Source organism: Falco peregrinus, chromosome 4, assembly GCF_023634155.1.
Source record: "Falco peregrinus isolate bFalPer1 chromosome 4, bFalPer1.pri, whole genome shotgun sequence".
NCBI classification, from domain to species: domain Eukaryota; kingdom Metazoa; phylum Chordata; class Aves; order Falconiformes; family Falconidae; genus Falco; species Falco peregrinus.
The window spans coordinates 51,073,657-51,098,887 of NC_073724.1; the positions used below are offsets into that span (position 1 = coordinate 51,073,657).

General features: G+C 44.1%; 1 protein-coding gene and 1 long non-coding RNA gene across 2 annotated transcripts in view; one reads left to right on the forward strand and one right to left on the reverse strand.

Annotated features, from left to right (window-relative positions):
* Nucleotides 1–7,558: 7,558 nt before the first annotated feature.
* Nucleotides 7,559–24,315, reverse strand: LOC129784310 (uncharacterized). The gene is made up of 3 exons (XR_008746863.1): nucleotides 24,179–24,315; nucleotides 14,994–15,103; nucleotides 7,559–8,135 (listed from the first exon to the last, which is right to left on the reverse strand). It is a non-coding gene; the product is annotated as an uncharacterized LOC129784310 (long non-coding RNA).
* Nucleotides 23,870–25,231, forward strand: part of ATP10A (ATPase phospholipid transporting 10A (putative)) — a 118,426-nt gene continuing 117,064 nt past the window's right edge. Inside the window, exon 1 of the mRNA XM_005228686.4 lies at nucleotides 23,870–24,488. Within this exon, the coding sequence (XP_005228743.1) occupies nucleotides 24,049–24,488 (440 nt within the window). The 5' untranslated portion in view covers nucleotides 23,870–24,048. The remainder of the gene's footprint in view (nucleotides 24,489–25,231) is intronic.

Here is a 25,231-nt window from a genome sequence, read left to right on the forward strand (position 1 = left end):
GCTTCAGCTTTGCTTACATCTCTGAGATTACACAGATGGCACTGACTTGCAATCTGCTCCAGGCTGTATCTGTGAATGAGCTCCCAAAGTGGTATCTGTAGAGTTCCCTGATGACTTTGGCATCTTTGATCACCAGGTGCCATCACCTGTCTGCCTTCCCCTGAGCAGGGATGTTAGCAAGGACAGTTGGGTTTGTTCCTTGGAGATCCCAAAAGGCCATCAGGGATACAACCAGGTTTAAAATTTTCAAAGCTGAACGAGATGCTCAGTCAAGCAAACACCACTAATTTCAGCTGGGAGCTGCTATTAAATCCCCAATTCACACTGAAGAGTCAGGGCTGTTTAAGTAACAAATTAATCAGAAATATACTTTAACCTACGAGGCTCCTAAAATGTTATGTGGCTGCTTTTTTATTATAACAGGTCTCTGCATCTTCATATAATTGTGTTGGAAGAAATATACTGAATCCACACTTGCAGTTATATTTCCACTCTCAGAAACTGACAGCTCTGTTTCAAATACACACATGCGTGCACTCACACACACACGCGTATGCATAATGTGTATTTTTAGAATATATATATACACCCTGTCTAAAATGAGTTCATGCTGCCTTGTAACAGGACCCACTCTAAAATGCTGCACCATAAAAAAGCAATCTCTGAGCAGACAGAGCTATAGAAATAAAACATACAGACACTTTGGAGATCAGGTGGCACCAATGTGCACAAGTTAAAACTTTATGTGCTATGCAGTATTAGGAGAAGAGCGGGAATAAAAACATGAGCGACATCTGTAGTTTAAAGATAATGGTGTGTTATTCTTTGATTCTTAACAAAGTAAAGAGCCAATGCCCACACAGACAGAATGGCAGATTGATGCAATAACTTTTGGGTTCCGCAATAATTATTTTCTCAAACAGTACTGAAGACTTAGATATATAAGTACTGGTAATATGTATTTTACATATACACACACATATATATATAAAATGTATATACATATATGCGCCGGGAAGAATTAGTGGGCATTGTTTTTACCATATGCATGGTTAGAATCTATATGGTGAGTCTAGCCAAAACAAGAAAAAAAATAAAACATTACTTTGGAGCACGTTTGCTGTTTTGGTACTTTTTAAGGTAAGGAAAAGAGCATGAACTGAAAGCTGGGGCTCAGCACAATTTTAAATCCTCTGACCCTTTTCTCCATAGCCATGTTGGGCAGGTCAGTAATCCCCCTCCAGGCCCCTAAGAAATGGCACTGGCTATACTCAGCGGCTGCCACCTGAATCGTTGTGGGGATTCAAGAGAGCTGTCCAAACCTCAGAGAAGGTGCCCATTATTGCTTGGCTTTAAGAGGCACCTCATTTCATGTGGTAGTTGTTTCAAACCCCAAGATTCATCCTGCACACTTCTGTACAGAGCACAGGTATCCAACACGGGAAACCAGACCACATTGCTTTGGCACATTGCTGGATTCCCCCTTCTCCCGTGCAGTCACAGTAAGCAATCACCAGGGAGCCGTAGGTACCTGGTTTGCAGGACCAGTGCTGCTATGCGTGATAAGTAACATATGTTCCACTACGTATTCAAAGATGCTCGAGTCTGCCATTGGAGGTTCTCACACTGATCCCAGAGGATATGCTGTTGCCTTCAGTTGCATCTTTTCTTGCTCGAGTCTGCATGTGGGACACGGCTCGGTCCTGTGACGATGTTCTGGAACTTCTGGACAAGCACAGAACTTGGAATTATTTATAATTTTAAAAAAAGGGACTGAAACACTAACAAAGTATTTTCTGCAGTTTGGCTTCTGACTGCAGACCAACTCAGCAGCAACATTTGTTTCTCATTAAGTTTGTGGTTGTTTTTTTTTTTTTAGCTCAATGGATAAAAGGCGGAGGAGGGTAGAGAACAGAGCTATGGCCTCTGAATGAATCACAGTCTCAGATATCAAATTGTTATCCTGTACTGCTTCCCTGCTACCCAGACCTCTGCTGTAACAAACTGAAGTCATCGTTTTCAGTCTGCGATCCCCCGGAGTCATGCCTGTGAAGGTGCAGTCCTATTTAGAAATTTCCCGGATGGATCCGATACCGATATATTCATTTATTTTTCTTTGTAACCAGACTCCTCAGCAGTAAATTCACAATGAGGACCGAGGTTTCCAAGCTGTGAACCAGAGCTGGGTGTTTCTGTGGCAGCCAGAGTAAGAGGGCAGTTGGCTCTCCTATCACCAAAGAAGGTGAAAGGCAGGAACCGTTTTTAGCGTTCATAAAAGACAGCTCCTGTAGTTCCTAAGCACACAGGACAAGGAGGCTGAATGACAGAAAATCTTTTAGATGGTGTTTATTTTCAAGACTGTTATTCCTTCACTATACTAGGTGTGGATGGCATTTTACACCAATGGGTATTTCACCCTATTTCCAGAGGTTTTCTACATGCAATCTCGATACACTTTCCTGGAGATTAAAAGTCATCATCTTTTATCACCCACTATGGCCAACTGCATGGATCTGCAGATTTTGCCGTTGAAAGTTTATTGCCAAATGCATTTGCACCTGTTTGGCCCCAGCCAGGCTGAGCTAGAGTTTACTTCTGGTCTACTTCAGTGCTAGCTTTGTTATCAATATCAGAAACTGCTCTTAGTCATGGAGATGTGTCTTAAAGGAAGGTACAAACACAGTATTGTGTCAGCCAGCCAAAATACTATTGAACTACTGACTTGGTTAGTCTCAAAGATCAGAGTAGCAAATTACATTCTTCCTTTCGGGCCCTGTTCTGGCTAAACCAACACTACATTAAAGCACTTAACATTCCCTTCCACGCTGAAGGGAACCACCCTGTTTGCTGCCTCTCTGTGTGGCTGCACTTCATGCCACGCAGATTTGCTCTTCCTTGTTTGCTTTGGAAACTCGGCAGGAAGCCACCTCCAACTGCACATGGCATCTGGAGCTCAGGCTTTGACTCACTGCTTTTGTCTCACACTACTCTGGATGAAAAGGGCAGCTCAGTCAAGCAGGTACTTTCTTCTCCAATTCCCAGTACCATGACAGCAGCCTCCTCCTCCTTTTGTTCAGAACATCCTTAAATAATGCACTTTCAAATTTCTGTGAGGATCCCAAAGGTGGAGACAGTTAAATTCAGCTTCTTTATCAAACTCCAGAACAAACAACTTACTGCAAAGCATTCAAATTTGATGACACGCAGCAGCTGCACTTTTTTCGGGCAGTACTGTTAATTTTTCATTCAACATCTATTAACAGAATTAAAATGAAAGAGAAAAATGCCAAGAATCTAGAAATAATGTTCTTTCAGAGCTTTTTCCTATCTATTTCAACCTGGTTTCTAAAGGACACAAGACTTCTGCGATCTTGTATCTGAGTGTTTGGTCCCGTGTATCCCCTTGTTCCTTACCAGCACCACCCGACTAATCCTTAAAGCACTTAGTTAATTTCAATCAAATTTGACATGAAGATCAAAACCACAGTTATACTAAGACCCAACCAGTTTTATGGAAATAAGCTACCAAGTAAAGGGAGACATCATTAAAAACACACCCATTGAGGGGAGGCCCCTAGAATGAGCTCAACTCATCAATCACAAGAAATCGCACGTGATAGAGAGACATCATGAATAGCCTACCCAAGAGAAAGAAACTCACATCACCGCATCTACTTTTTATTAGACACCTGAGAATCCAGCCACGAGACACAGGTCCCTAGGTGAAGCATGCTTTGCTGCTTGTTCTGACACTAGAGCTGCTCATTTAAAAACAAGCATTAAGAAAATGTCCCATCCCTTTCATCCATGTGACTCCTTTGACCTCGCTGGATTCCAGCATCTGCATCTATCCTTCACTCTTTCAGGCTCATTTCTTTACCTGATGCCAGCTGATAATGGTTAGGCGGGTAGCAAACCAGATAAGGCTCATTTCTTTCTCCAGTGCTTACCATTTAATGAGGGGCAAAGCAGACGAAAAATATGCAACATTATCTATGTTCACAAATTCTGCACTCACATATCCTATGTAAAGAAAAGATGCTATATGTTTATAAAGGGTAGGTGGAGCCTTTCCCATTCAATTTCTTTTAGCAGGATTTTTCTTAAACAGCGCTCCTTTTTGAGGAAAGAAGATATTAAATGTTCAGGAAAATATTTCCTTTGTATTTTGCTTTTCCCCACACATTTTTAATTATTTCTGAGTAACTTACCCCCTTTTCAGCTAAGACTTGTTTTGTTACCATCTTCTGTTTCTTGCACATTCTTTGGCTGCTTTTCATGCCTGTTATTTACATCTTGACTTTATTAAACCAGTGCATCTGTCCCACTCTTAATTCCTGGGAAACTGCAGTGCTACAGCTGAGCTTCCCACGTAAAGATTTAATTTCTGGGGGGCACCTTGTTCACCAGGCCTCAGGGGTGCACCTACATTAGCACTTCAGCTCCAAAGTGTGCTTTTGGAGCTAATCTCCTGTTTGCCACCAACCATGCTTTTCTTGTCATACTGCGATGGCCTCCAATGGGCATTCAGACCACTGGACAAAGCTACAACTAGTCCAAAGTAAAAATTCCCTGCAGTGTGCCCTGTGTGGGTGCCATTCCTCAGGACCAATTGTTCTGCTCTACAAATGCATTTTAACACCACTTTTTCCAGTGACATCACTGAACGCGAGAGGAGAAATTGCCCCAGAATCTCCAAGGAGTGTTTCTATACTTTCAACTCATCAGTGTTTATAACTCACCCAAGTGCACCCTCAGCATTTTTTCTCTGCTCATTTGACTTGTTTGCTGTACATGAGGGTGAGTTTGCTGCTGCCTGAGCCCATTTTGTGACTAAACTGCTTTCCAAGTTCAAGTTCATTAATAACAGTTAGATTTGAGATTAATCCAGCTGAATGGGATCCAGTCAGGGTGGGAGGGTTAAATGTTGCCTCCAGGGAAATAGAATAAAGAAAGCAAAATACCAGAGAACATTTCCAAAATTTAGGTTAGCTCTGCAGTTTGGGAATGTAAAAATGGAACCCTTGTATATACCAAACTGTCTGGCTGCATAAAAGGCTGGGCTGGCTTCTGTTGTGTGCTTGATCTTGCGGCAGCTTGGGCAATGACACAGGTGGCAAGTTACACAAAATAATTAAAAATGGACTGTCAGAAGGCCCCAAGCTATGTATTGGTACACTACTTTTCAGTTACACTTGTGATACATTGAGACCTAAATTCTCTTGACTTTGCTATTACTGATTCTGACACATGTTGGATTACAGCGATACCTAAGTGAACAAAACCAGTCTCAGTAATCTCTCTGGGTATTCTTGGTTTTATTTTGGTTTTCATTTGCCAGTGCTGTTATAGTTCTGTGTAATGATATTAATGAAGTTACAAGGCTGAAGACAAGATATGAAGAGACATTAGTATTCTTCAGTGCTATGGCACAGAAAAACAACAAACTCCTAAAAGCACTCACTGTGGTTCCTTCTCTGAGGTTTATTCTGTTTTAGATGGAACTAGAGTCTGTAAATAACAATTCAGCAAATCAAATTAATGACATCAAAAGGAATTACAGAGGCATCTGGGTTACACATTCATCTAACTATATATGAGCTCCCCTCAAATGGCACTTTATGTTTTTGCAAATTGAATTAGACACAATCTCATAGTGTACATTAGCAGGAATTAAATACTGAACTAGTTCCAGAGAAGCTACATCCCCAACATGCCCCCAAAACCATTTTATTGATGAGTATGAAACAGTTTATGTAGGCCTAACAATAGTCCATGCATCTTTATTGAGATGAGTGAATTTTATGTGGGAAATAAATCATAATTATAGCAAAATGTGAATGCTTATCATTCTCTGACCTCGTTAGCCTGACCTCCCCAGGGACCCATGATGTTAGTTCTGGTTTGCCTCTGAGATTCACATAATGTAGAAACCAGACAGGAAAGAGATTTTTTTTTTCCTGGCTTCAATCACAACAGCGTACAGTTACAGTCTGTGAGCCAGGGAAATAGCTGTGAGACAGAAACACTCACCACAGGTCCTTCACCCTGAAGCCATGTCTGCTCGCTGTGGGCCTTATGACAGGTTGGCACACAGTTGCTATAATTAGCTTGCACTGACTTGAGAAGCTACTTTCTGTTGCGGCTTTTTTTCTGTTTGGTTGCTTTGGGGGTGGTTTGGTTGTTGGTTGCTTGTTGGTTTTTTTTTTTTCAGAAACCATCCATGTAGTCTGTGTTTATAAGCCTTAATATCCACCAGCCAAGGAACAAAGAAGGACAAGAAGAACATAGCAGCTGCCCTCCCCTCCCACTTTCCACTCCTGTATGCAGGTGTCATGCTCACTACCACCATGCTCCAAAGTTTAAAAAATCCAACTCGCTTTGTTAAGACTGTGAATGCACTGACGCAAGAGCCTGCCTCCCAGCAGATGATGGCCACCAAGAGAAGGGGAGTGACCTTTTCTGTTTGGAAAGCCCCTTGGATATAACTAACACCCCCTTACGTCGAAGCCCACTGTACCCCTCTTCCAGTTTATTGATTTTGCATTGGTCTGGATTATGAGCAGACGATCACTATGAGGAAATACTTCAGGTGGGAAAAAAAAGGGCACAAGGGAAATGGTACTTCAGTCAAGATGTACTACTCAGGGTGTTAACTGAAGTGAACTGGAACAGGAAGGTAACAAGAAGCATCTGGGATTTAATGTAGCCATAGTGATTTTGTAATTAAAGGAAAATAGCTACTGTGCTGTAAATATCAAGGCACTCCAGCCTACTTATCGTTCTAAATCGCAGACTATTGCCAAGCTGGCAAAGCTATATGGACTTTAATGATAACAAAATAGCTTGTGTCAGCACCCACTGACTTTGGTAGAGGTGTCTGACAGAAGCAGAGGTGTGTTGCATTTTTACCCTGGGCAAGAGGAATTACAGGCATGGTAGAAGAAAATGCAAACACTGATTTCTTTGCCCTAGCCGTGTCCTGCGAGAATATGAGAGTTTGAGGGTTTCCTGAGTGCAACAGTTTGTTCCTTGAATGGCACTTTCCCCCTCTAGTTTTTCAGGTGAGGACATAAAATACTTGAAGGAAGAGGGAATTCTAATAATGTCCTGTCAGATGTATTTTAAACCCAATGTGGTCAACATTCTGCTGTGTATACCAATCTGAAGGAATTCAAAATCAACACAAGGTTATAAGTAGTTATTAGCTGTCTGACAGCTTTTCCTCTCAAACCTCATTACGGGAATCTGCTTCAAATGAGGCCATTCATGCTATACTGCCTCTTACATAGACAGCCTTGAATTTTAAATGTTTCATTATCCTTTGTATGCCCCCACACCACAGCCAACATCTTGCACAAAAATGGCTAAATTCTTGCATTATCAAAGCAGATCCTGGGTGATCTGTTGGACGAATTGTTAGGTCTGTCCACTCTTGTCAGTGGGTTAGATTCATACATGCATGTCTCATGGTGGCATTTCTCTACAAAAGTAGTCTTCTGAATGTTTGGGGTCCCCCGCCCCCCCCCCCCCCCCCCCCGCCCCCCGCCATCTCTGTTTGGATGACCACTGCTGTACATTCCTCTGTTCTCACTGTTGTTCACTAAATCACCATGTCCACTAAATTATTACTAGGACTACTCTGAAGTCAGTGGTCCATGTGCTTGCAAAAGGTGCAAAAGAGGGGAAAAAGGGGAACCCTTTTGCTTGAAGTACTTGTGGTGGTTTCTCTGGACCACTGTGTGAGTTGTGATTCTCTCCAGACTTCTGCTGGGTGCTCAGCTGGCTTCCACGCTCTCCTGTCTGTTTTCCTCTTACGTTTACAGGTAACAAACCATCAGCTTGCGCGCACCAGAAACTCATTTGCTGTTGTAGCTTCCTGAGGCTCTGAAGCTCTGCTGCTCCACAGGCTGCTTCCAGACGATGTGGTACAAACACAGCTGAAAACTATTTCACAGGGCTTAGGTACCAGCTCACATAGCAGCCAGACATAGCTGCCTGGGGTGTTCCCAACCCACCTTGCCCCAGTGCTTGTCACCACTCTTCTGCTGAGGCTGGTTAGCAGAAGAAAGTACCAAGGGATCCCCCGCTGTATCAGGACAAAGGCAGTTGTTCACATGCACTGCTCAGGTGACCTGCAGCAAAGGAACAGGGACAAGAGGCTGGGGAGGGAAGGAGCAGTACAAATGTCACACGAGTGCTATGTATGAGCGTGAGCGCCTACCTGCTCCAACAGTAACTATGTTTTTATATTAACCTCTCAAATCAGTGTAATGTGGTACTGAAATACAAACTCTAAGTACCAAAGAAGTTTAAGTACCCGTTGCGCAACATGCTGCACTTACCCACAGCAAGAGGTGGTCCCCACACCAGGCAACACCTAAGGAGCTAACTGGGAAACGAGATGAAGCAGAAAACTGGGTAGAGTAGGGAGGTGACCCAGCCCTGGGTAGACCCTGTCACTAGTGATAGAGCAAGGACATACATTGTCAGTCATCCATGGTGACAACAAAGAACAAAACTCTAAAAAATTGTTCTACAAAACCTCTTCCACCGTGGTGTGTGGGTGCGGTTAGGTTCAGAGCCTGAAAGACAGAGTCCCCATTTGACCTACAGAGCAGATGCAGGTTAAAAGCAGACTTAGTGGAAACTTCCTTGACTGGAATTATTCAACCATGACCCAGAAGACTCCCTTTCTTGGCAGAGGCCATGCTGTATTCTGCTGTCCTTGAGACAGGCGGGTAGCTTGCAAAGCTTGTTCTTGAAAGTGAGGCAGCCTATAAATTGAGCCAGGATTTAATTTTTTTAATTCTGCATGCATATAACTTACCTGGTCACTAAACTGATTTTCAAAAATCACCTGCATTTTTCCAGGTGACGGAAAAGTTGGAAAAGAAATCTCAGAAAATGAGGTATTTTTGTTATGACATCTGTCACACTGAATGCTAGAAAGGTAAGGAAGGTGCACTTTCACTCTTAGTCTAATGTAATTTTCTAATTTTATTCCAAACACCATTTATGTTCACTTGTAGCCTTGGACAGAAAACTGGAGCAAAACTTTAAATATTCACTCTATATTAATCTCTACATTATTGATTTTCAAAATAACATGTATCTGTACGGATTTATTTCTAGCAGCAAATTCAACTATAACAACAAATATGCATAAGCAGTCTTTCTTTTACTAAAGTAAGAATGCAGTATGCAAGAGCTAATCCTCGAAAACCTATCAAAAGTATGCTGAATTATTTAAACTTGCAAAAAATTACATATTAGTAGAAATGGAAACATTTTTTATTACTGAATTCTTTAAGAAGAACACTCTGCCACAACAGGCAATGAGGATGAATGAACTATGTGGCTGGGCAGAGTGCACGTCGTCTATTCTGGATAGTTATTTTAAATGGAAAACAGACAATTTAGACTAATTTTGTCCCTGGTATAAATCTATTAGCATTAATGGTGTTGTGACTACTTGTACCAAACTAAAATTTGCCTCTATTTCTTAAAGACTGAGCCATTTAACTGTGGGTTTCTCAGGCTGTTAGCTGAACTAGGAAGCTTTAGGAAGAAGAGGTGTGTAGGTACAAGCTGTTGAGGGCTTTTTCTTCAGGAGAGAGGGAACAAAGTGAACTCATTGAGTTCAAGAGAAACAAGGACCATGAGAGACAGAAGGAGGCCAGATCCTTGTGGCTTTCAGGAAGAAGCAAACTGCCTCATGGCTTGGGCTGGATTGATGAGGAGTAGCAAAGTGATTGTGGTATATGCTAAAACAGAGAAACTGGGAGGAAGAAATAGAAGAGAAAAAGAGAGTGCTTGGGGAAGGCTGAATATGTTCAGAGTTAGTGGCCATGCCTGAAGCCCTTGGGAGCCAGGATACCAGTGCAGCAGAGCTGGATATCTAGGGAACAGGGAAAGGCCCTTCCGTTTTGGATCAAGGCCAGCAGCTCTTTGACCAGACTGTTGGCTGAAATACAAAAAACAGGCCTGTGTCTGGGCATATCCAAGGAAAGTTCTCTAGTGAACAGAATAGGAAGGAAAAAGAAATTTTAATACAAGCTCTTCCTTCCGCAAGAAGAGAAAAAAAAAATCAACCCAAAGCCAGATAACCAGTTTCTGAATCTGAAAGTTGCTGAGGCTGCAGAATTGGTGCTGCTTTTGGGGTCCATGCCCAGTTTCCTAAGAGTGCAGGAGAGTGAGGAGGGAGGACTCTCAAATAGGAATGACAGTTTTGAACAGGTATCTTTCAGCGTGACTACAAAGTCCTTCAGATTGCCATATTGTGGCTGGCTGGTTTGGACCTTAACAATTCAGACATTTCCAGGGCTTTCTCCTAAGGTTTGGGAGGCTTTGTCCGGCCTGTGACAAAATTACCCAGATTCGTAATTAATAAAAGCAAAAATGTACGTTAGTATGGATGAATGTTTCATTTTTAATAATGGTAATAGAAGACCTTCAGTTAATGAGCCCTCATGGAATAGCTCTGTAACAGCCCCTTCAGCCACACAGAATCATGGAATAACTTGAGTTGGAAGGAACCCATAAGCTGGAATAAGGATCATCAAGTCCAACTACCTGCTCCTCACAAGACTACCTAAAGCTAAACCATGGTTGTTAGTGGGCAGTATTTGCTCCTTAGCAAAAGACTACTGCAGCAGTGCACTGGAGGGAACTATAAACTCCGAAGTTTCTTTTCAATATTTTGTGTCAATAATTCTGACAGATTTTCGCACTTTTAACAAAAACCAGTTCCAGGGAAGCCAATGTTAAACTCCCATTTAGATAGCAGCAATACCACATTTCTTGCCTCTGCACATTTTTCCAGTCTTCTGAGAAAATAATGTCTGGAATAAGATAAGTGTGTTACCCATCGTGCTGCTTACAAGTTTTTCCTACACCTTTTCCCATGTATGGTTTCTGTCATAGGTAGCACGACCAGTAATAAAAGACATTTATAGCACATTGCTTCTCAAAGGTAGGTTTTGGCTGCAGTTTTGCTTCCAGCTACAGTGTCCACATTCGGACAACTTGCACTGCGTTGAAGCAGACAAAGTGGTTTGAGACTATGGGACTGGTAAATGGCAGTAGACAGGTCTAAAGTGTATTGTTTTTAAGCGGTTCACTGCCCAGAGTGAAAAATGACACCGGATATTCAAGTGTGAGCCAAAATAAATCCATTTTTAAATGGTGATGTCTCTCATGGAATAAAAACTGAAGGGCCATGCTCTGACAACGTAGTACAGCCACCTACTTATGGCATGTCAGGACAGCAATAAGTGACTCACCGCCCACCTACACTCCAGGAACACCAGCGCCTGATGTCTCTATCACAGTGTTGTCACAACACTGAATTTAGACAAACTTTTTCCCACTGCCCACAGTCTGTACAGCACTTACCACTTGTTTACTTTTCCAGGTCATCAACCCTTAAAATATCTCAAGGTGAAAATGAGTGGGAATGACATTACACAAACACTTCCCTTTCTTAGTAAGCTTATACTAATATTTGCTTTAAAATCCGTTTGTTGATAAATGCTAATTAAATACCAACTCAAAGCTTTATTTTGACCCTCTCTTGGGGTCTTTTGGATGCCTTAATTTGCAGGGCAATCAACAAGTCCCACATAATTTTTTCTGTAAGGTGATCAAAACCACCATTAGAGGGAAAAAAGAGGATTTCATATAGTAGGAAGAAAGGGGAGAGAAACATCTGGAGCAGAGAGATTATGAGAGTTCCTAGCTGTGCCATCAATTGTCAGTGATGTAAAAATGGAGCACAGCAGTGGCTTTTTCATGTGATGGTCAATGAACTGCAGAGAATATTCCACCCGTAAAGAGATTCATGAACTGGTCTGTCCAGCCAGACATCAGCTGGTGCTTCCTGAGCTTTATTTATCCTTTGAGGAGCAGGTACCTGCCAGGGGCTAGTGTACTGCCTAATTTTGCTGTGCGATGCATGGCCATGGGAATTAGGGTGAATGTTGTCTGCAGGTAGGAAAAATTACTTTCTTGGCTCATTCTGGGAACAAAGCAAGCTAGTCAGGTGGAGAAGAGGATATAAAGGGAAGAGATAAAAAACATGGGTTAAATGGAAGTGTGAAAGGAAAAATTTCAGCCTCAGAGGCTGCTTGTATAATAATAAATCAAATGGGACAGGGCCCAATCTCTGCAGGCTATTAGGATGGTCCTGTTCACATTTGAAGAGCTAAGCTGTCTTCTTCATACTCCCCTCTCAAATACCTGGTACATATTATGCTCCAAACTAATTGGCCAGACGTTGCCTGAAAGACTGGTAGGTGGCACAAAACAAAGCACTATTGGAGACCAAAACCTTAGCTAAAAAGTAAGCATTCCAGGTGACTATACACTGATGCTTGTGCCCAAAGTTTGTTTCTGCTTTGCTCTTAAGCGTGGAGGAGTCAAAGAAGACAGTTCTTCTCCCAGGATGGCATATGGGGCCCTGATCCACAGAGGAGCTAAAGGTGGGGGGGAACAATTTGACCGAACTTTGTACTATCTACATAGTTGCTCCATCTGTTTTATTAGGCAAATTGAGTCGCTTGATATTGAAATAACACATTCTCACACAAGTTCCCAGTCTCCCAGAAGAACCTCAAGGCTTCATACACACTTGCCAAAAGGTAGGGTCTCAGCCCCTGCAATCAGTGACCGCTCTGTCATGGCAATAGCTGAACGCTCCTCACAAAGCATTCATTACTTTCTGGGTTCTTAGATATTTAGTCATGACTGATGTCAGTTCCTCAGTACACCAGCACAAGTGTAACCTCCCAGGGTGACTTTGGATGCATAGCAGAACTAGAAGCTCCTCTGTCCTTCTGACAGGATGAGACATCTTTTCCTTCCCAAATGAGCTGCCCTGTGGTGAATGGAGCCTTAGCACTGAAGCTGAAGGGTGACTATTCACGTCTGATGGCATTGCCTGAGACGTTGATCACTTTGGAATAAACTGCCACCGGCAATGGAACTGCAGCTGAGGTCTGGGTACTTCCACTTGCCACCCTCTCCCCTCATCGACACAGCCTGAACATTGGGAGCTGGGGAGAGGTTAGGTGGTTTTCACTAGTTTTAGGCAGAGAACAAAGAAGTACTGCAGGATTTGAACCAGTTTGTTCAGCAAAAAGTAGGTGATAAAAAATAATAATCCTTAAACCCCTAGATACTCAGATTGTGTTATTACTTGAGAATCTCAGTTTTCATATAAAAACTAAAGCAGGAATATATTCCTGATTGCCTGAAAATAAGTCCCAACACTCCAAATACCAGATGGCAAATAAAAAAGACCCAAACGTACTATTTTTCTTCTGTACATTAGAGGGGCTTAGGGAACAAAAAGATTCATTTTTATATGCCTTGCTTTAGCAGTCTGGTACAAAAATGCTCATATCTAGCTAATAGGAAGGTAATTTTCTGAGGGCTGGCATGAGATAGTAGGACGTGTGTGGAGAATGTGACAGTAAAGATCAGACTACACAGAACAAATGGTGGTGAGGTGAAATACAGTCTTGGATGTGTTTGAGAGGCCAAGCAGGACAACGATGAGTGAGGAAATGAGGAGAGAGAGCCCAGGCCATGGTGTGACTTCAGGAGATATTAACACTGACCTTCGGAGTGCAGAAAGCCAAATTTATGCCATGAGTGCTGTATGAGGTAGCTTGGTACTGCCAGGCTATACTCCAGCCAAGTGTTCATACTCCAGTTGCAGGTTAGATCGGGAAAACTCTGCTTCTGCTGGTAGCGTTGTTGCAGCCCTCTTGAGGAAGGGGGTAAACAAAAAAAAGCCACCCTGTAAAAGAGCACTTTTGCTGATACGCCTTAATCCGTACTAGGGGTTTCTGCTGGCACAGCTATACTGGCTGCAAATCAGACTTCAGCACTCCCCTGATTGATGTACATACCTTGCAACAGTTTGTCATGCTGATCTGGCCAAGGACTGTGCCAAGAGAGAGGGAGTCAACAGACCAGACAAGGAGGATGAAAGTGCAAGAGAGTAGAGAAGTTTTCATGTTGCAACCAAGCAGAGGGTGAATAATAGTGGAAAAAAGATCAACATATTACGGATAAACAGTGCTCACCATGGTTTGCTGGATGAACTTCTAATTCTAGCCATATAAACTTGGAATTTTTTTTGTTTAAAAGAGAAGCCTCTGTTTTTCATTGCTGTGTTAGCTGTCTGGTGTTTTGTTGAAAGAGCATTATAAGAGATATCCTTTTTTAATATAAAGATATATTAGCTTGTAAACTTGAAAGGCAGCCTGTGACTGTTGAATACATGAGCCTTCAAAAATCATGGGCTAGTGCTTCATTACAGGTAAAAATTGCTTTATTTTCATCAAAACATGGTGTTGCCATTGCAGATCTCCTCCACCCTTTAAATTTATTATGCTGGCTGCTCTTCAGATTTCTTCTAACTGTTTTTGATGCACCACCCTTTCACTGGCAGTCCTTCTGGTTTCCCATGTATTATTTATTTAAAACATTAGTTATCTCAGGTCCAGCGCTTTTCTTGCAAGCCATACAGGAGCTTGAGTTGCAGTGTGAGATTATTGCTGTGGCTTAATGAACACAATTGATTTAAGAGAGACAAGAAATGCCCTAATGAAATCTCTCAGATTATGATACTGTTACTACACACTGTACTACATCTCTATATACTACGCAAAGATAGATCCAGTGTATGTATGCACAGACTACGTGTATACATACAATGGGTATTGTATACACACATGTATGTGTATTGTGTTCATATGGTGGGTGCTGTATAGTGTATATATAGCTTATTTATGGTCAGTCTCAGTCATGCGTGGCTTAGTAGTGTTACCTGATAATATAAAACCACAGACAATACAAACCCATTTAAATTAAGGTCAGCAAGGAAGACTGGAGTAAGGAATGGATCACTGACACTGCTGACAAAAAAGAAGTAGCAATTTCCCAAGCCAGTAAAGCCAGCGCAGCATCATGGAAGTACTTACTGTTCATGGGGAACTGGTTGGAAGTTTCAGCTTCTGGACAACAGAAGAAGAAATAATCATTTTTTTCCATAACTGAGAGTTACTTCCAGAAGAATGCCAGTGCTCATTTTCTGTTTTTCCAAACACAGGAAAAGCTAGTCAGTTAAAAGCCTACCCTCCTATTTTAATATACTGTCTTTGACATACAAACGTCTGTTTATTGCGTTAGTGAATGCTGAATTAGAAATCACCTTTCAGCTGTTTTTGTGACATACATTCCCCACTGGTACCTAGCTGTATATGATGCTTATATAGACTCAACTGCCATACAACCTTGACAAACTATTGCTTGCTACACAATAGAGAGGTCTACAGAACAGTAAGATGAATCACTATACCTAGAGAATACAATTTCACTATTACACTAGGAAAAAAAACCAAATAACAAGTGTCTGTGAATCTTTATCGGTTTTTAAACTGTTGGGAAATTCTAGGGAATTCATGAGATCTCTTGAACCAACTTCAGTAGAAGCCAGGTCAGGTCTATTTAGCATTGCAGAAACACAATAACTAGATACGGTTATTAAAAGCAGGTCTCCACTGAATTTCACTAGCTTTAGTAGACCAAAAGGATGACTTATTTCTTATGGTCAGTGGCCTATAATATAAACAGAGACAATAAGTTTGACATATATCACAGTGTTCTTAAAGTATGTGGTCTTTTAGCAGTCTGTGCTTAGAATTTTTAAGGGAGTAGCAAACAACTGTATAGTTGGATCTTGGTATTCACCACTAAATTTGGTCATAGGTATTAAAAGCAAAAGTAGTCAGGAACTTGTGTTGCCCTATTACAGGGATATTTCTACTTTTATATATATATTATTTTGTAGATAGTCTGAATTGATCCCAAACCATTCCTTTACTTGAAGGATTTTTCAGGATGCAAGTTACTAAAATACTGAATTTGACAGTTTCTCTGCTAATATGAACAGACACTTTAAGAAGCTTGCAAGCTGCCCAAGCAGCTAGAAGGGCCCCAGCTACCAGGGATGAGTGCTGCGGTTCCCTGACCCAGACCCTAGTGCATCCCTTGCTGCTGTGGCAAGTGGAAATGCAGACTGGGCAAACCTCCCCATAAGCAGTATCACGAGTCTCCTGACAAACCCAGCAGGTACCACAGAGAATGCTGCCTTAATTTCAGCAAAAGCTCTTCAGGCTATTAGGTTTCAAACACAGCAGTCAGGCTCAATGAACCAGAATTTCTTCTGCTCAGTTCTACTTACAGATGAGTTCCCCAAAGGCGGCAAAGTCACCCTTTCACTCTCCTGCTGTTGAGGTTTTTTTCTTCCTTTCCTTTTCAAATCTTGTTGTTTACAGCCCATTTACACCATTTTGTACTAAGCCTGGGCATTCTGAGTCAGTGCTAGGCAGCAGACAATCAATCAGCACTGCCCTAGACCTGCAGCAGACTGAAAGTGGCCATCACCTTCCCAGAAGGAGAAAAAGCCTGCAGCCACCTCTTTCCCCTGCGTACCCAGCATCCCAGCTGAACGGGAGTCTTATTTTCACCCTGCAGAGTCACAAAATCCAAAGGCAAATCTGACCGCAATGACTGGCCAGCAAACAAACCATGTGGTAATACTGGTTTGCAGAACTTTCTCTTCAAGCAATTCTGACTAACAACCAAATAGCAGGAGAGCCCCAACTTCCCTTTGTTAATTCTCCAGTGATGGCATAGCTCCCCTCAGACGAATCCTTGTAAAAACTCGTTCAAGCAGCTCTAATTAGCCTTTTGGGGAGATGTTTTTTAAGAAACCTAGATATAGCAAAATGTAAGCATAATGGGTCATTAAATACCCCTTAATTTGAAGAGACATCCAATTTGGTATTCAGGAACAGTATCCTTAGACAGTAGTTTCTTTTTAGAGAGATGTGAAACTGAGTTTTTGACTCCGTGTGTACAGGAAATCGTACAACAGCTTTTATATGAGTAGAATCATTGCCAAGCACATGGTGTTAAAAATTGCCAGGATTAAAAAACTCACAGAATTGCTTTAAGAATCACAGTGTCTTCAAAAACATAAACTTGCATCTTTTTTATATTCTCCCATTTATTTTCTGCTTTAAGGTTCCCACTTTCGAGCTTTTTCCAACCACAGTTGCTTGCCTTAGCAAGCTAAGATTGTCGCAATTATACAAGGATATGCAGTTTCTAGAACAGCAACAAATATTGTGAGGCTCACCATAAAATAGCAAGTTGGCAGTGTCGCAGTAAGGATATTAACTTTTGTGTCCTCCCAAACTGCGTTTTCTATAAATAGCGTCTGTCTGCTTTTACTCCTGCAGTTAATTACATAGATTTTCCTGCATTTCCTCTTCTGCAGTGTCCCTGTGAATCAGTATGTTGGCTCATGGACTAAAGCAATGTTTATGGTTATTCCCCAGTAAATGCCTTCAACATTAAAGCATTGATAGAAAAGAACGTATTTCTGCAAGTGGGGAGGTTAGGTGGGTAAGGAGCTGTCTCTGCTTTCCCACTGCAGAAGGGGGCAGCTTGCTGCGGTGTGTTATATTTTTTGGCAAGTGTGCCAGGCACAGATGAATCACCGCAGGATCATGACAGGCTGGGGTTTCTCCTGCATGCATCTCCTATTGTGTGTGCCCCATCCAGTTTAACTTTGTCTTTCATGGTGGAGAGCTTGTTGTTCTGTGCTCTGGACTGGCTTGGGCAAGACTTTAAGGGGAAATTTACCTCCCCCAGCTTTGGATACCACCAGAGAAACACCTTCCTCTGCACTAGTGACTTATGGCTTCTACAGTCAGTGGAAAGCAGTAAGTGCTTTTGAGCATGAGCTTCACCTGACCTGTTTACCTACTAACCCACTTCAGGATGTTCTTGGTGCCCTAAAAGTGATGATTTCTCTCCACCGTTAATAACTCAGTCATGTGAGATCATTAGAGGAAAGTTCCAGATTTGAAATCTCTAAATGCTGATCAATGGCTCTATATGGTTAGTTCTTACAGCTCAAATATTACTGTCATTAAGTATCTGCAGACTAGTATTTTCCACAAGAATTATCCCTATAAGCTAACTACAGCTACCTGATTGCTTTATTTCTTTACTTTCCAGACTCTGCTACACCTTGATTAGTTTCTTATATAGTTTATTACAATGTAGTACAGATTTCCATATCCTTTGTAGTACAGATTTCCATATCCTTTGTCGCCAGTCCCTGCAGCGTCACAGGGACCAGTTGACTCATTTGCCAGGGGCAGATGGGGCTGAACAGCTGGCTCAGGCTGATGGTGTGGTAGAGCAGGAGATCCTGCAACATGTAGCTGGCAGGATGCAAGATGCAGGTGCCCTGAGGGCACAGTAGATGGGAAAAACATTTCAGTGAAAGGCATGCAGAATGTGAGAGACTTGTTAGGTCCTGGTAATGTTGCTCTCACTTCCAAAGGGCAGAAACCATTTCTCAATAATGTCTTACCAATGCACTGAAAAAGTCTAGCTGGACTGCTCAGGCCCTGCACAAGATCCACTTCCCTTAATGCTGCAACACTGAATATCCCTCTTTGTCTTTCACACATGGCTCCTGCTCACCTTGGGACCCAAATCTCCACACTCTGGCTGTTGAGAAACAAACAGGATTTGGAAGCTGCTTGTGGTACATATGTATAGAACCACAGAATCATAGAGTCATTTAGGTTTGAAAAGGCCTTTAAGGTCATATATGCCTCTGTGCATGCATGCGCTTGTCTGTGTGTATCTATGTATCTCCTGTAGCATGGAAGGAAATGAAGAATTATGGCATTTTGGCTGTGTTGTCTCTCCTTATCCCATTCTGGCACTTTTAACATGCTGTTCACACTGAAAACCTCTTGCCTTCTTTCTGTTAGTTTGAAACATGTACACCTGTCCGCTTTACAGAGAGCCAGATGGGATATGTCTCATCTGCAAAGGGCAGAACAGATTTTGTCTGATGTGTGGTACCATGTCTTTACAGCTATTTTTATAGTTCTTAAAGTCCCAGATTCTGACTGAGGCCTCTGGGTGGTTCCATAATATTAAGCATATTAATATTAAAATAAGTCCTTTGGAACAGAGAGGTGACCCTTTATGAGGGTCGGGGTAAATTGATAGATGTTTCTGACCATATCCAACATGAGAAATCTTTATTTTAGGATCATATAAATATTACAAAAGTGTCCTAGTAAATTGGACAATATGTTAAAATTAGATTTGTTTCATCTTCTGATGATAGGAAGAAGTTAATTGTTGAAATGGAATAATGGCAACTCCAAGCATTCAAAGGCCATGACAAGTCAGATAATGAGTTATTACATCAGTAATATATTTGGGATCCTTCCTCCTTGCCTATGGGGTTTTCATCCTTAGGGTTCAGGTAGGTACATTCTCAAACTGTTCCACACAACTACCAGGCCAAACACATTTTTTGGTTGACATTGCGATTCTCACATACCCACAAACCCCAAAACCATAGAAATACTTCAAATATAATCAGAGTTGATAACTCTGAGAAGATAAAAGAAATGGCTATCTAATCTCTAAGGAACCCGCCTGCTCACATAATAACAACTTGATAATGATTTCAAGCTGTAGGCCATGTGGGATCTAAAAGGCCAGGTTAATACAATGTCTTGGGCTGGACAATTCTATAGTTCCTTCTAGCCTTAAGAGCTAGGTCATACCTAAAGGCTCAGCTTTTAATGGTCTAGGCTATCAAAGATGAGCTCATTAGTCATATTATCAGCATAACCAATGCTTAGAGCCTCTGTCTTTTTCAGCTTTAGTCCTTGATCTGAAGAAAATTTGTGCTGTTGAAGAAAAAAGTCAGACATTGGGAAAGGTTCTAGGGAAAGCTTGACATGCAAGAGATATTGGGCATCAGAGGCTGAATTCAGGTTAACGGCAGGAGAAATCAGAGAACAGATAGCCAGCAAAACACAGAATGGTTTGGCCCGTGAGGTGGAGGACAATCAGAAGCATCCATGTGACATCAAAGGAAGGGCTCTGCAAGGGAAGGGGTCATCAATGGATGGCAGGGATTGCTCAGTCAGAACACAGAGTAATCCTCAGGCATACCCCAGTTTTAGTGCTTTGCTCCAGTGACCCTGAAAGACAGTAAAGGGCCCACATTTTAGTTCAGGTTATCCAGTAAAATTAGCCCTTGGCTCTTGGGTCCTCAGGCTTTTCCAGTTAGCTCATGTTCCTAGAGGGTGATACCTTGCAGGGACCATGCATCATCTGGACTGATTTAAAGCCAGACTCCCTCCACCCCCTTTCCTCCAGAAGACCCCATAAAAAAGAGATGCTGGTGTATTGCAGTTAACAACAAAAGCAACATACCTGTCATTTTGCAATCTGAAAGGTAGAGCCAGACTTGTGCATGTGTATTTTGTACCAGTTGAAAGCTGAATTTGCTGCCTGCCTCTTATTTGCAACCTCACATACTTGGACTGTGTAGGCAGAGAGAGATCAACTATGAATTCAGATAGAAATGGTTATGCTTTCTCAAATCTCATGTGCACAGTTTTACTTAGAAAGGGAAAGATTAAATTCTTGGGAGTGTCTACATTGCCAAAATCTTTGGCTAGAAAAGCCTGGCAATCACCAGATTTTATAGGCTTTTTATAATAAAGCTAATTCTTGTTTTTATGTATCACACATTAAGGGTCCTCTGATTTTAATATAAACATCCAGGACAGGATTCTTCATGAGACTGAGAGGTTGCTACAGTCAATGGGAAAATTTTCTTGTGATACTGCCTTGTGATAGTTTAGCTTGCCTATATTAATAAGAAAGCAGTTTACTAGCAACAGAGAAAGTCCAAGCCAATGATAGGAGAACAATAATTTTTCAGCTCTCGACCAGTGGGGTGTTACATTCTTTCTACTGTTTTATTTATACTGCAGCTTTGCAAGGGTGGCCCTTGGCTCTGGTGTGCTCAAATACAAGGGCTTTAAACTGTTTTGAAATTAAGGATTTAGCAAACACAGGGGTTCTCACCCAACTGTTATCTTTCTGCTGCTGTATCTATTTGTAAAACTCAGCTATGCGAGCTGGGGATTACAGAAGAACTTTCGCTCTGTTTAATATCTTTAAACTAAGTTTTCTCTCCTGTTACTCCTTTGTGGAACAAAGTTTGTTAATGAGAACCCTGAGCACTCCAAAACAGAATGCAAATAAAACAGGTTTTAAAATATAGCCCACTGACTTATAGACCGTTTCGCATAGCTATGTGGTTGTAACTGACAATTTTGGGATATCTGGTGTCACAGGTTCAGTCAGTATCACAAAGCATAAGCACAGTTCATCCCAGGTTAGGCTCTGCATACTTGCCAGTACACAGGTGTTTTCCTTAAACAAGTAGCTTAAGGGTTATGTGAGCATGTGTCTTTTCTTACCTTGCCTTGAGCATTGTGATTTAAAATTTAATGCTATTACATCTCCAATCCTTCATTCCCTTTCAGTTACTGTTTGCTGAACATACAGTGCAAAACCTAATCTACACACCTTTTCTTGCATGGCATCAGGGTGCGGTGGACTCACCTGTTTCTCAGTGACTCAGCGACCGGCTCGTGTCCCCTCCCAGCACAGGTTCCTACCACCCCGCAGCACTGGTGTCTGCACCTTCCTTGGGCTCAGACATGCCATACTTGTGAGTCACGTGGCACTGATACAGATGTGAACAGTTTGCTCTGAGGGGTGATGTGCTTTGACATCAGAAAAGAGCAAAGATTACTGTTGCTTCTCCTCTCAACCACCAACCATTGTGTAAACAAGCTAGAGGGCTCTCCAGAGAAAAGACGAAGCCTCAACGCTGCTCAAGCTCCTGAGAGCCAGGAGTGAACCAGAGCCCCACAAAACAGTGGGTCGCAGAGGCAAGTCGTGGAGTCCAGCAACCTGCTTTTTGGCGTATCTGCAGCTGCCTGCAAGGAGCCTTCAGGTGGGTAAGCTTGGTTTCTGGGAACATTGCAGAGTCATACTGTATCCTCCTTATCCCATTCTGGCATTTCTAAAGCACAGGAAAAGGATTTTTGTTCATTCCCGCATACCCCAAGTTAACCCCAAGTGTAAGCAAGTCAGGAACTGGTTTAATCAAGGCAAAAAACAAACACAGAAAATTAAAATTGGGAGGTAGTGTTTGTGGTTTTTTTTTTTAATTTGTCTCCTTTGTCTGTAAGGGATAACATTTTTGTATTTTTTCCCTTATCAAGTAAGGAGCAGATTTACCAAAGAAACCCAGGCCAATTCTCCCTTTTCCCCTTGCACAAAGTAAAACCTTGTTGCTTCCGTATAATGAGCTGGGAAACCCAGGAAATCCCTGCTAACCTTGCAGTAGCATCAGCATAGCTGACAGCAGGATTGGTAAAGGGTTTGTGGCTTCACACAGTACTAATATCAGGCCGTGCACTGAACTAGCACTCACCTAGTGCCTCAGGGCCTGAAAGGGGGTCATAATTATCTACACGTTTCCGAGCAACTACAAACATATTGCAAATGGGGAAAGAAAGGATGAAGGCGCAGCACTGTGTTATAACTACAGGCTGTGAGACTCAGGTAACGGCTTTCACGCAGTTTTCAGGCATTTTGTCATGGCAGCATCTTAAATGTGGGACCCAGGTCCTCTCCCCAGGAGATGCCCCTGTCCTGTCCTGACCTCCTTTTGAGATGAGAGGTCCACACTTTGTGCCCGTTTTCCATGATAACAAGAAACTCACTGAGAAGTATCGGGGGCTCGCTACTGAATGCAGCAAGATCCCACCTTGGGATATCACAGGATCAGGACCAAGGGTCACACCACAAAACGCGCAGCCTGGAGCGACCTGTAGCAACCTTTTGTGCTGCCTGAGGAATCTCATATTTAAAAGAACTGCTCTTAAACCCCAACCTCAAGCGATGCTGCAAAGACTCGCGTCCCGCCTGGTAGCAATAACCTCCGTTATTCTGGTATTACTTGATCTTGAAACATCTGCATACATTCATGTGCTTGTGACTTTAGACCAAGTCTTTCAACCTGGTTTATTCTCTCTTCCGTATTTCAAGGCCGTCTATCGCGCTCCCCACCCCCACCCCCCGCGCGGGCAGGGAGCGCGAGCCGCCGCGCGCGCGGTGCAGGCACTGCCACCCCTGGCTGGAGACCCCTGCCCCGAGGGACCCGCACGGGCATCCACGCAAAGGCTGCGGCCCGGGGCGGGCGGCACACACCGCTTTCCGCAGAAACCTCCGCTCCGGCGGCCGGCCCGGGGCGGCCCCGGGCACCGCGCCCGTACCGGGCGGGAGCGGAGAGCGGGGAGCGTGTGCGGGGAGCGTGTGCGGAGAGCGGGGAGCGTGTGCGGGGAGCGAGGAGCGGGGAGCGAGGAGCGGGGAGCGAGGAGCGGGAGCGGGGACCGGCCGTCGCGCTGTGCCGCCCGCGCTGCGCACAGGGACGGCGGCGCCCGCGGCGCGCGGTGCTGTGGCACGAGCCAGCGGGTACAAACTCCCGCTGGAGCGTGGGCGCGGGCCGGTGCGGCGCCAGGAGCGCTCCCGCGGGAATTTTTTCATCCTACGCCCAGACCCTCCTGGTCCTCCTCCCCGCGCCTGGCTGAAAGTCAGAAGCAGCCGCCGAAGCGTCCCTGGCGGCTCGGCGCCCCGGGCCGGGCGGGCTGTGTGCGGCACCGCCGCTCCCCGCTCCCGTTCCGCTCCCCGCGGGCCGCCCCGCCGCCCCCGCGCCCCGCCGGCGGCCGCGCCATGGCGTACGGGACGGCGGCCGCCGCATCCCCCGCGCCCGGGGCCGGCCCGGGGCCCAGCCCGCCAGCGGGACGGGGCGAGGCCCGCGGGAGGAGGGCTCGGGCCGCCGCCTGCCCACGTCCCCTCCCCGGCCGAGGAGGAGGAGAAAGCGAGAGAGGTCCCGGCAGAGCGGTTAGGAGCGGGTGTGAGGGCCCTCCTCCCCCCCGAGGGGAAGAGGAAAGGAGCGCCGTGGCGGGCGGCGGAGGATGATAACATAGGGCCGTGCCCGGCGTGGGAGCTGCCCGCGCTGCCCGGGCCGGGGCGGCTGGGGGGGCGGCAGCGATGTCCCAGGGCACGGCAGCAGCAGAGGGGGCACCCCAGGTGCTGCCGGAGGGGAAGGAGAGGCAGAGGAAGAGGAGGCGGAGGAAGAAGAAGGAGAGCAAGACACGGGTGGTGCGCTCCAACTTGTTACCTGAGGCCGAGGTGGAGAAGTCCAAGAGGACGGCCCTGGCCTGCAACCGCCTCAAGACCACCAAGTACACGGCGCTCTCCTTCCTGCCCAAGAACCTCTTCGAGCAGTTCCACCGCCTGGCCAATGTCTACTTTGTGTTCATTGCGCTCCTCAACTTCGTGCCGGCTGTCAACGCCTTCCAGCCAGAGCTGGCCTTGGCCCCCGTCCTCTTCATCTTGGCGGTCACTGCCATCAAGGACCTGTGGGAGGATTACAGCCGCTACCTCTCCGACAAGGAGATCAACCACATGGAGTGCCTGGTGTACAGCAGGTGAGGCGGTGCAGGTGGGGGACGGGGATGGGGGGCACTGTGGCGGCGGCAGCTGGCACCAGGCACGAGGATGTGGGCGAGCAGAAGTGTGAAAGCAGGGCAGCGAGCAGGTCCCTTGCAGAGGGCTTTCCTTTCCGCTCCAAGCATGAAGAAACTTCCAGTTGCTCCTGGAGCTGGTGCCTTCCATCTCTTTACTCAGAACTGCGGGAGCTCCTACGGTCCTGTACCTTGAGGTGGAAGTGAGTCCCCTGCGGTTGCTGGGCTCCCCCAGTAAATCACTGATTTATGAGTAAGCAGCATTTTTTATAGGTCTACACATGTGCTCTGGGCTTGTTAGTGTTCTGTGCTTTAAAGGAAGGACAGTGCATGGCAAAGTGAATGTGTTTGATTTGCAAGATTTTATGCAAACACTTGCCAGTGTTGAGCGGTCAGTTACACTGGTGTGTAGTTTCAGGCATTAATTTGGTTTATAGTAATGTGAGGCCTCAGTCAAGTAATCTATGAAATCTTCACTCAGTGAAGGAAGCATGGAGGTCAGAAGCATCTGCATTTGAGTTAGGTCTGTGGGGTTTCATGACAAGTGGATTAGCGAGCCTAAGCTGTTTGCTTTTCCAAAGAATGAGGCAGTCTTTCCATTGAACGCTTACTTTTAAGTGACTGCTTTTTATTTATTGTCTCAATTGTCATCATTCCCTGTGACTTTGCTGTTTCTCAGTGTTCCAATGGATGGAGTGTTAGGTCGT